Below are 12,043 nucleotides of genomic sequence, written 5' to 3' on the forward strand. Positions count from 1 at the left end.
TTTGTTTCTAAATAATTGACTGTGGTAGCAGGAGGAAATAGGTGGGGTGGGGATACAGCTTGGTTATGAGTTAATAATGAGTTAGTAAACTGTTGAAGCTGGTTGGTAGGTACATACATGGGGGTTCATTATATTATCATCTCTACCTTGTGTATTTTTTTGTTTCGGGGATTTAAGAGGCGAGGTCTCACTCCGTTGCACAGGGTGGAATGCAGTGGCTATTCACGATCGCTCACTGCAGCCTCGAACTCCTGGGCTCAAGTGATCTTCCCGCCTTGGCCAAGTTGCTGGAATTACATGCATGCACCAACACACCAAGCTTTGTGCAATTTTTTAACACAAACGGGAGCGTAACCTACATTTATAAATACTATTTTGTTTATTGGTTTGTTCACTGTACAGTCTTTCAGAAATCTTTTTATGTGAGCATATATATGTCAATGATACTTGTTTTAATATAAACCTTTTATTTTAAACAGTTTTAGATATAGAGAAATTATGAAAATAGTACAGAGTGGTCCTATACATCCTACACCCAGCTTCCCCTATTATTAACATTTTATATCAGCATGCTGCATTTGTAACAATTCATTAATCAACACTGACATGTTATTATTAACTGAAGTCCATACTTCATTAAGATTGCTGGTTGGGCACGGTGGCTCACGCCTGTAATCCCAGCACTTTGGGAGGTTGAGGCAGGCAGATCACTCACGAGGTCAGGAGATCATGACCATTCTGGCTAACACAGTGAAACCCCGTCTCTACTAAAAATGCAAAAAATTAGCCGGGCATGGTGGCAGGCGCCTGTAGTCCCAGCTACTCAGGAGGCTGAGGCAGGAGAATGGCATGAACCTGGGAGGCGGAGCTTGCAGGGAGCCCAGATTGCGCCACTGCACTCTAGACTGGGCGACAGGGCAAGACTCGTTCTCAAAAAAAAAAAAAAAGACTGATTTAATTTTCACCTAATGTCATTTATCTGTTCCAAGATCCCACCTGAGATACATTATATTTAGTCATTGTGTTTCCCTGGGCTCCTCTTGGCTGTGACAGTTTCTCAGGCATTCCTTATTTTTCATGACCTTGACAATTTGAGAAGCCCTGGTAGGTATTTTGCAGAATGTCTCTAATTGGGATTTGTCTCATGTTTGTCTCATTATTAGATTGGTGTTACAGGTTTTCAGAAGGAAAGCTACCTATTTCAAAAGGTAAAATGCCATTTTTATCATTTCCAGGGTACATGCTATCAACATAACATCACTGTGAGTGTTAACAGTGATCACCTGGCTGAGGAAGTGTTTGTCCCATTTCTTCACTGTAAAGTTACTCTTTTTTCATTTCTTAACAAATGTGAAGATGAATTTATGTTTACTAATTCTTTCCTTTTCTAAGACACTTCTAATTTAAACAGAGCTGGTAAAGTATTTCTTGAAATGTGTTAGAACACTAAGCTGGAAGAGTGAGATATTAAACTATAAATTCTGTATGATCTCAATTTTCTAAAAATGACATATACATATGTATAGAAAAAGACTAGAAAGAAATAGCTCAAAGTTTTATTTTTTCCTGTATACTTTTCCAAAAATGTTCTGCAGTGAACAATTATTTTAAAATCTGGAAGAAGAGTTAAGAAAAAAAAAAAAAAGGAAGGAAGATCTTTCTCTGGGACAGGCTCAGAAAAAAATACCAGAGTCCTCACAGTAACTATAACACAAATGTAGTGCTCAGAATGATAGCAGCCTTCTCTGAAACCTGGTGTGTATGTGTGAAGACAATATTCCCAGCTGCCTGTCTTTGCTTACAGAAGACTGTAAATTGCCTCTTATAGAAACCTAACTATTTTTTCAAATAGGAACACTTAGTAACTGAGTATAATAGAGACTGAGAAACATGGAGGCGGGGGATTGGAGGGGAAAAAAGGGAGAAAGAAGAAACGAGGGAGAGAGGAGCAACAAATTTAGGTGTTGGGGAGTGGGAAAATGTTCTGTCTTGTTGCTTCCCATCAAAGTACCCAGAATCACAGGATCCTAGATAATATTATTTATTTGTTAATGATATCATCAGTTCCAGCCCAGTCAGTTTCCAGTCAGTTTCCCAATATCAAAAACATGCTTTCCTAGAGCAAGTCCAGAATATGACCATGGGTCAGCATAAGCGTATCTTGGACATATTAATATTAACCTTAGGGGCTGCTCATCCAAAATGGCAACACATCCCTCCCTGCTGGCTCTCCCCATAGTGCCCCATCTCCTCCCTCAGTGGTGGAGTCCTCATGGTTTGTGCAACTCTCCAGGGCCCACTTCGGCCTGCCCTACTCAGAATATCCCCTGCCAAAGAACTGATGGATGTATCATCGCTAAAATGTCAATAACTGGTAGTTGTCCAGAAGCTGCTGTTATACCTAGTATGAAGTATGTGCATTTGGGAAGGGGAAAAGCACTTATCCTAAAGGGATAAATCTCTAAAAGTAGAATGCAGCCATCATGATCCAGGAAAGCAGGGAAGATATGCATGCATGCACACATACATTCAAAAGGGTTGTTTCAGCCCACACTTCAGGTCACATCACACAGGGAGGAACAGTCTAGTTACACCAACTGAGCCCTGTGCCAAGGAAAGAGCCCAGTGCCCTTATGGAGGAGGGAGCAGGTGCTTGGGCAAGAATGTCCGACTCCATGAAAGGGACTGTGTGCAGCTGGATCAAATGCTCACTCATACACCCGACAAGATGAGTTCAGCAAGGCTGAGGCAAGCATCCTGAGTAGTACAGAAAAATCAAACAGCTCACTCTGGACATTCGAATATAAAAAGAACAAAAATGCCTAGCTCCACAAAAGACACTGTCTGAAATGCGTTTCCTGTCACAGCCACCTGCCTTTCCATTTGGAGTCTGGGTTCTGTCTCATTAAACAGAAGAGTTGATTCAGTTGGGTCCATCTAATTATTCTTATTAAAATATGTAACCATAATATTTTAATTGTAAATTAAAGTTGCATGCATGAATGAATCTGAATTCATTTTAATTTCACAATGGCCCAATGCCAAGGCCTTTTTATGGAGAAGATCCATCAGCTCGGATACTGCTCTCCTGGGAATTCAAACCACTGTGCAAATGGAACATGTTTAACTAACAAGGGAGATTCTCACTCCCTTTTCTCCTCTTTCTAGATTTATTACAGTCATAAAGCTGTTTTAACAAGAGAGACTACATTTGATTCCTCACCCCCAAAATGTGTAAAAGAAAAAAACAAAACTAAAATTTAAGGTGAGTACTACCACTTAGATAGAACCAAGATGTCACTCCCAGGCTGTATGAATCTTGTTACAAGAATGGTAAATAAATCTCAATTCACGTGCCAACCTCATATTAATTAGTAATGTTTGCAGTGGGTGCTGAGAGGAAAGTGCTTCCATACTCAGTGTACCCTTGGTCTAGATTCCAAAACAATCAGTCATACTGCATTTGGTCCTTACATATTCGATTAGGTGGAACCTGAATTACTTTCCACTAAACAACCAGACACTAGGTACTGAAAGGCTTGACCTAAACCTTCTCTATTCCTAACTGGCATTGACTACAGGATACTGCTGGGAGGTGATTAGATGAAAATATCTTTTACAGTTAAAGGTTTAGAAAGTTTCTTCTTGACTTCTAAGCTGATGCCCGAAGGATAAGGAGAAGTCAGCCAGTCAACACAGTATGAAGGCTAGGGGAAAAGATCATTCCAGGCAGTGGAAAAAAACATCTGTAAAAGTCCATGGGGGTCAGAGTGCATGGAACATTCAAGGCTCTAAAATAAGCTCTGAAATAAGGAAGAAGAAGTGCACTGGAGTGGCAGGTGGGGCACAGGAAAGAAGTCTGGAGAAAGGTTTGGATCCTGCAGAGTGCTAGACACCACATGCAGGTGATTTTGACTTTGTTCTAAGAGCAATGGATTTGAAGCCAGGCGATCATTCTAGCTACACCAAGTGACTCTGCACACTGTCACACATGGGTGCTGGGAGGATAACTCCGCCCGTGACTCCTTCAGGAGGATGACCAGAAGCTCTGCCCTTGGACGCCACCTGACTGCCCGTGCGTCCAGCTCTTGCTTTGGCTGGTTCTCGTTTGTGTTCTTTCTCTATAACAAGCAGCATCTGTGAGGTTAACAGCTCTTGAGTTCTGTGAGTTTTTCTTGTGAATTATTAAACTTGAAGGTGGTTCACGAAAGCCCCAAACTTGCAACTGGTGTTGGAGGCGAGGGCAATCCTGAGGCAACTATGCCCTTAACCTTGCAGTTTCATTAACTTCATGGGTGGGTATTTCCCAGAGCAAGCAGCTTGGTCTCAGTATCACTTAAAATGAGATGGAAAAAAGCATGCCTGGTATAGGTATTGTGTAAGGTCCCTCTAGGGGTGGAAGTGAGGGGGACTGACTGGAAAGGGGCACGGGGTACCTTCTGGGGAGCCAGAAACATCTATACTTTGATCTGAGTGGTAGTTACACAGGTATATAAAAATCCATTTAGGTCATGCTCAGTGGCTCATGCCTGTAATCCCAGCTCTTTGGGAGGCTGAGGCAGGAGGATCACTTAAAGCCAGAAGTTCGAGACCAATCTAGGCAACAAGGAGAGACCCTGTCTCTATTAAAACAAAAAAACAAAAATCCATTGAGCTACATACATAAGATTGGGACACTTTATGCATTTTACTGTACATATTATAGCCCAGTCTTTTTTCGTTTTTTTTGTGTTTTTTCTGAGACAGAGTCTTGCTTTGTCACCCAGGCTGGAGTGCAGTGGCATGATCTCAGCTCATTGCAACCTCCACCTCCCAGGTTCAAGAGATTCTTGTGCCTCAGCCTCCCAAGTAGCTGGAACTACAGACGCGTGCCACTACGCCCAGCTAATTTTGGTATTTTTAGTAGAGATGGGGTTTCCCCATGTTGGACAGGCTGCTCTCAAACTCCTGACCTCAAGGAATCCAACCACGCTGGCCTCCCAAAGTGCTGGGATTACAGGCGTGAGTCACCACAGACAATTATTTTGGTTTTTGGTTTTTGGTTTGAGACAGGGTCTTGCTCCGTCGCCGGGGCTGAAGTGCGGAGGCGTGATCTTGGCTCACTGCAACCTCTGGCTCCCAGGCTCAAGGGATCCTCCCACCTCAGCCTCCTGAGTACGTAGGACCACAGGCACAGGCCACCATGCCCGTCTAGCCCAATTTTTAAAAGTTAAAAAACAAACCAAAACACTGCCTTTGAAAACGGGGAAGCCCAGCCTAGAGTTAAGGGATACAAGCAGGCTGGACTGCTGAGAAGAACCTGAAGCCAAAGATAAGGCTGAAATTAAAGATGTGAGAGCTAGCAAAGGACTTTCTGGAAAGATTCTCTGAAATAAATTGTTTTGTGCTTTCAACTTGGGCACGGTGAGCTAGGACCATGTTACTGTGTGAATGTGTGACTCGTGTGCAAATGTGTGCACACTCCCTAGACAGGCCCCTGTGCTGCTTCTCCACTTCATCAGCCTCACCAAGTGATAATGTGCACTGCACCACAGCAGACAGGGCAACAGGTACTGCCAAAGGAGGGGCACTCAGCTGGGGCTGGCATGATGGCTGTCCTACCCTCCTCCCAGTCAGGGAGAGGCTCAGGGGGCTAGCATGGAGGCCTGGGAAGCCAGGCTGCAGGCAGAAGGGCCAGTCTTGCCTGTATTGTATGAAACCAAGCCCAGGCAACAAGTGGGGCAAACCTGAAACTAATGGCAGAAATTCCCCTGGGCTGCTACCTGAAGGGAGGAGAATTCAGGGATGAGTCAATGGAGTAGAAAAGCAGGAAGGCAGACTGGATGGAGACGGCTCCAAGTAAGGGGTGGGAGGCAGAGCCTGGGCGAATTCTGAGTCACGAGCTGTGGGTGGGAATGTGCTCCACAGCTGAGTCACTGGAACCCAAAATGAAGGCCATGCAGGGACCAGTGGTGGGAGTGGAGGAACAGGTACAGGAGGGTGGGCCTTTGTTATTTCATGAAACCTCCTCTAGCAACCCATGGGTTTATGGTTCGCGAATGAAGAACTAACCCGTGTGAGTCAAAACATGTGGGTTATTTATTTTTGGATTTGTGATGACATACCTCTTTCTGTTGTTCCGGGAACATCTTCAGCACAGGACACGATCAATCTGAAAAATAAGATATCCACAATGGGTGATTTGCAACCTCCAAACTGGAGTGGATCCGCCGCTCACGGCCTCCCACCAAAATCCCCTGACAGAGCCCCCCACCCCACAGTCCCTGACACGTGAGCCTCTGCTCCTCCCACGCTGCCCTCTCCTGTTGGCAGGACCAAGGTGCACATCAGTCCACACCAGGGATGAGGAGTCTGGACCCCAACAAGTCCAAGGCAGCTGGATGACGACAGACCTTCAAACTGCAAGGCCAGCCAGTCAGGCGGAGGCTGGAGCCTTAGCAAATCGGGAAGGAAGCTAGAGATGCTGGGGAGCAGAAGCCATGCGCAGGGGGATGCTGGCTGGAAAAGATGCCCAGAGAGATGCACCACCAGAGGCAGCCCTGACGCTTTTACTGGAAGCTCAAACCTTCTGGGACCAGACCCTTCCTGTGACATTTAAATTATTCCAGAGGTCACACGAGAGATGGCATGGCCCTCAGCGAGGGAAAGTCAGGACCTTGACTCTGAGCTTCTGAGCAGTGCAGCCAGCCTGTCCTTTGACACCAGGCCCTGCATGTCTCTGGGGTTGTCAATTGTTCTTTAAGCCCACTTGGTATGTAAGCTCATTAGATTTAACACCTGCTCCCTGCCAAAAACAAAAGGCAAATTTAAATCCCCTGCCTATATCCACACATACGTATTCTTACAACTGAGGGCGACTATGACTGCAGGTCTACTATTTGTCTTCACTTTGATAATATTAGTATGTGTCTGAACCCACTTTCCGGGTCCATATTATCCCCCACACGTATTCCCAGAGTCTCTATACTCATGTTTCTGGCACCATAGGGAACACAGGGAAGCAAGAACACAAGCTCTGCCTCCAGGGCCCTGTGGAGGTACAGACGAAAGACCCCACAGAGCCTCTGGAAGGGGAGAGTGAGCCACACCCAGGCAGCAGCAGGAAGCTTTCCAAGAACGTCCCTTTCCCCTAGAGCAGTCAGAGGACACATGAGAGGGAAGGAGAGAGCAGGGGATCTCAGTGTTCAAGGAAGAAAAGCAGGACCTCCAAGGGAGCAACACCACCACCCACAGAGCCTGGTGAAAAGCGTGCCCTATGGTCCAGAGATCGTGACCAGGCCAGATCAGCTGGGGGACAGGGTTCTCAGAGGGTGCAGTCGCGTGGAATCGTGGCTGCCATAAAGATATGTCCATGTCCCGATCCACAGAACCTGTGAATGTGACTTTATTTGAAAAAAGGGTCTTTGCAGATATAATTAAGTTAAGAATCTCAAGGTAAGATCATCCTGGATGACTGGAGTGAACCCTAAATCTGATGGCAAGTGCCCATATAAGACAAAGAGAGGAGACACACACACAGAAGAACATGCGAAGACAAAGACGGAGGAGGGAGAGGGATGCAGCCCCCAGCCACAGAGCCCCTGGGGCTGGAAGAAGCAAGGCAGGATTCTCCCCTAGGGCCTCTGCAGGGGAGCACGGCTCTGCTGCCACCTGGATTTTGGACTTCCAGCATCCCAAATTGTAAGAGGTTCCAAATATCAAGTTTGTGGTAATTTATTGCCGCAGCTGTAAGAAGCTAGTCAAGAGGGGACTGGTGGAGATTAGGTTGGAAAGACAGACTGGGGTTGGAACTGGAGATTCTGTTCGGTCACTCTTCGTGGAGCTCCCGCTACGTGCCATGAGCTGGGGTGGAAGCGGGACACACGGTAGAGTACACAGCAGGCTTGGAGCTTTTGAGGCGACTTCATAATTATAACGTGGAAATGACAGGAAAGGACGCCATGTGATAGGAATGGAAAAACACACAACAGGGCTAAACCTGGAGGACATAGGCCAAATGAAATAAGTCAGTCACATAAAGACAGACACCGTATGATTCCACTTGTATGAAGTACCAAGGGCAGTCACATTCAGAGGCAAAGGCCGGGTGCGGTGGCTCACACCTGTAATCCCAGCACTTTGGTCAGCCAAGGCAAGCAGATCGCCTACCTGAGGTCAGGAGTTCAAGACCACCAGCCCGGCCAACAGGGCAAAACCCCATCTCTACCACAAATAAAAACTTATCCGGGTATGGTGGCACGCCTGTGGTCCCAGCTCCTCAGGAGGCTGAGGTAGAAGGATCACTTGAGCCTGGGAGGCAAAAGTTGCAGTTAGCTGAGATTGTGCTACTGTACTCCAGCTTGAGTGACAGACCCCATCTCAAAAAAAAAAAAATTCAGAGACAGAAAGTAGAAGGGTGGCTGCCAAGTATGGGAGGGAGAGGGGGTGGGGGGCAGCTGAGTGAGTACAGAGCTTCAGTTGTGCAAGATGAAAAGAGTTCAGGAGATCAACTGCACAACAATGTGAGCATCCTTCACGCCACTGAACTGTACACCTAAAAATGGACCAGATGGTACATTTTAGGTCGTGTGTTTTTTACAACTTAAAACAAAATTTTAAAGAATGGAGGGACTAAGTGGGAGTGGAGAGGGTTTACTGAGAAAATGGCACTTCTGCTGAGGCCTAAAGGATGGTGTGAGATAGCCAGGAAAGCAAAAGAAAAAAGGCCCTCTACACAGAAGGCCTGGGTCGTGCCAAGGGGAGGAGGCCAGGAGGAGGAGTGGTTCAAGTCCGGTTATCATGGGATTCCTGCACCAGAGCCAAGTTAGCTGGTGAGTTCCACCATCTCAGGATCTGTCCATGATTCCCGCACACATCGCATGCTCCACACAGCTGAACCTCTGCCCTCATACTTTCACCCTTTCCAGCCACCAGCAAACTCCCGCTCCTCTGCCAGGATTCTGCAAGGAAATCACTTCCCAGGCTCTCTGCCCCGTTACACAACCGCGTGCTGTGCAGTCCCCTGGTGCCATTAACCTCGCTTGCATCATGATGTTTAGATACCCTCTGTCTCTCCTATTTGACTGAATTTCTCCAACAGGGTATAACTGTGTTTCCTTGTGTAATTAAACTCCACAACTGTCCTGTGAGGATTTGAATATCCCCACTTCCCAAGTAAGAAAGCGGAAGGTCAGAGGGGTTAAGGTGCCCAAGGTCACACTATGAAAGAGTGTGAAAGCTCAAGTTTCACTGCAACCAAAGCCAGTCTGCTTCCCTAGGGTGGCCTTCCAATGCCACAAGCTGCCTCCAAGACTCTGTAATGTGAACAAATGGTTCAAAGTTGGGGTCTTAATTTTCCCCAAAGGGCTTAAGCTTTTCCCAGCCAGGCAGAACTTTGCACTTCTATCTAATAGGAGTCTGATAATTGGCCACTTTAAGATGCTATAGACCAAGTCCAACTATGAAGTAGGAAACTGGCCCCAGTGGCTCACACCTGTAATCTCAGCACTTTGGGAGGATGAGGTGGGCAGATCACTTGAGCCCAGGAGTTCAAGACCAGCCTGGATAACCTGGCAAAATGCTGTCTGTACAAAAAATACAAAACTTAGCTGGGCATGGTAGCATGCGCCTGTGGTCCCAGCTACTTGGGAGGCTGAGGTGGGAGGGCTGCTTGAGCCCAGGAGGTCAAGGCTGTGGTGAGCCATGATCATGCCACTGCACTCCAGCCTAGGTGACAGTGAGACCCTGTCTCAAAATATAAAAGTAAAATAAAATAAAAAAGAAAACAGGAAACTTGAGAAAGTTGAAAGCAGTTTTAACCAGTTTCAACAAGTTGTTCCAAAACATCACAGTGAACTATCATGGTCAACCTCTAATACTGTAAATCTGTACAGTGAAAATGGTGGTGGGCAGGGGGAGATCATTTCATTTTCTAACCTCTATACACTTCCATATTGTCTGAATTTTTCTAGTAACACATTAAACTTTTTAAAGTAATAATTATTTTAAATACAGTAAATAGCATAATGCTCTCAGAATAAATAATAATTTTGACATAAATTATTTTTATTTCATGTAAAATAAATAGCAAATTCACATGTATTAAAAGATGCTACCTTTATAACACAAGAGAAAGTATCATTTGGTACTAGACCTTGCCATGGCATTTACTGGTGGGGAGAAGGAAATTCAATGATAGCACAATTGTATGGTTTGAGATAAAAGGGCAACTGTCTATAATTTAGCAAACTAAAGCTGCCAATCAAAAATTGCTCCCTGAGGCCAGGCGCAGTGGCTCACTCCTGTAATCCCAACACTTTGGGAGGCTGAGGTGGCCAGATCACCTGAAGTCAGGAGTTTGAGACCAGCCCGGCAAACATGGTGAAACCCCGTCTCTACTAAAAATACAAAAATCAGCCAGGTGTGGTGGCGCATGCCTGTAATCCCAGCTACTCGGGAGGCTGAGGCAGGAGAATCACTTGAACTTCGGAGATGGAGATTGCAGTGAGCCGAGATCGTGCCATTGCACTCCAGCCTTGGCAACAAGAGCGAGACTGCATCAAAAGGAAAGAAGGAAGGGAGGGAGGGAGGGAGGAAGAAAGAAAAGAAAGAAATTGCTCCCTGACAAAACTATGCCCTTTAGGTGAGTTGGAAATTTTTAGATTTGTATAGATAGATTTCCAAACTCCCCGGACTAGCTTATGCGTCTGTCATAATAATGCACATAGAGGGCTGGGTGTGGTGGCTCACGCCTGTATTCCCAGCACTTTGGGAGGCTGAAGTAGGTGGATCATTTGAGGTCAGGAGTTCAAGACCAGCCTGACCAATATGGTGAAACCCTGTTTCTACTGAGAATACAAAAATTAGCCGGACATGGTGGCATACACAGCTACTCGGGAGGCTGAGAGAGGAGAACTGCTTGAACCCGGGAAGCCAAGGTTGCAGCAAGCCAAGATCGCGCCACTGCATTCCGACCTGGTCAACAGAGCGAGACTCCATCTCAAAAAACAAAAAAAAAAAATGCACATAGAAAATTCTTGTCTCACTGAAATACTGTTATGCCAAGTCTGGATATCTGCCTCCCGGTGATAGGCTGTCTCCAGAGTATTCTCTCTCTCCTCCACCAATGAAGAACCCCCATCACACCTAGATGGCCACCCATTCTCCTTCTCTCTTACCTTCATTGTAAGAATTATTATTTTTATTTTATTTCATTTTTTTAGAAACCGGGTCTCACTGTCACTCAGGCTGGTGTGCAGTGGCACAATTACAGCTCACTATTGCCTCAGATTCCTAGGCTCAAGTGATCCTCCCACCTCAGCCTCCCTAGCAGCTGAGACTACAGGAACAAGCCACCTTGCCTAATTTTTTACATTTTTGTAGAGACAGGATATCCCTATGTTGCCCAGGCTGGTCTCAAACTCCTGGCCTCAAGCCATCCTCTTGCCTCAGCCTCCCAAAGTGCTCGAAAACAGGTATGAGTCACCGCACCCTGCCCATTCCAAGAATTATTAAATCTCACTATCAAGCTGGGTGTGGCTTGGTTTCCACATTATTTGAACTTTTCATTTAAAAACAAAAAATCAGCCAGGGATGGTGGTGCACACCTGTAGTCCTAATGACTCAGGAGGCTAAGGTGGGAGGATCCCTTCAGCCTAGGTTAGGCTGCAGTGAGCTATTTGCACCACTACACTCCAGCCTAGATAACACAGTGAGACTCTGTCTCTAAAATAAATGAAAAAAGATAAAATCTCACAACCATATCAAACAACAGGAATGATTTCTCAAACCTGCTGGCAACATTACAGCTGGATACACACAAGCAGCAGACACATGGGTTATCCCCTTCCTGGGAAACATGGCAGTTCTGAAGACTCATCTAAGAGACTTGTGTGTCTCTTCACAACCCCACTGCCCTGAGAGCACGGTACACAGATCTGCCCAAACCAAAAACTCGAGGAGAAAGCTTCTTCTATTTTCTACCCTAGAATATTTTTTCTATAAAATGCAAAATGTCTATGAAGCAAAGATAAAATTCTATAAAGCACCACTCGGCAATCTTTTT

General features: G+C 45.7%; 1 protein-coding gene across 7 annotated transcripts in view; it reads right to left on the reverse strand.

Moving 5' to 3' along the window:
- SNX10 (sorting nexin 10) overlaps nt 1–12,043 on the reverse strand; it is an 84,758-nt gene that overhangs the window by 21,526 nt on the left and 51,189 nt on the right. For all 7 annotated transcript variants that reach the window (XM_005549940.5, XM_015447617.4, XM_045387625.3 and 4 more), the window contains one exon: nt 6,105–6,151. In XM_005549940.5, coding sequence (XP_005549997.1) covers nt 6,105–6,128 — 24 coding nt within the window. In that variant the 5' untranslated portion in view covers nt 6,129–6,151. The remainder of the gene's footprint in view (nt 1–6,104; nt 6,152–12,043) is intronic.

Source organism: Macaca fascicularis, chromosome 3 (assembly GCF_037993035.2).
Source record: "Macaca fascicularis isolate 582-1 chromosome 3, T2T-MFA8v1.1".
NCBI lineage: Eukaryota > Metazoa > Chordata > Mammalia > Primates > Cercopithecidae > Macaca > Macaca fascicularis.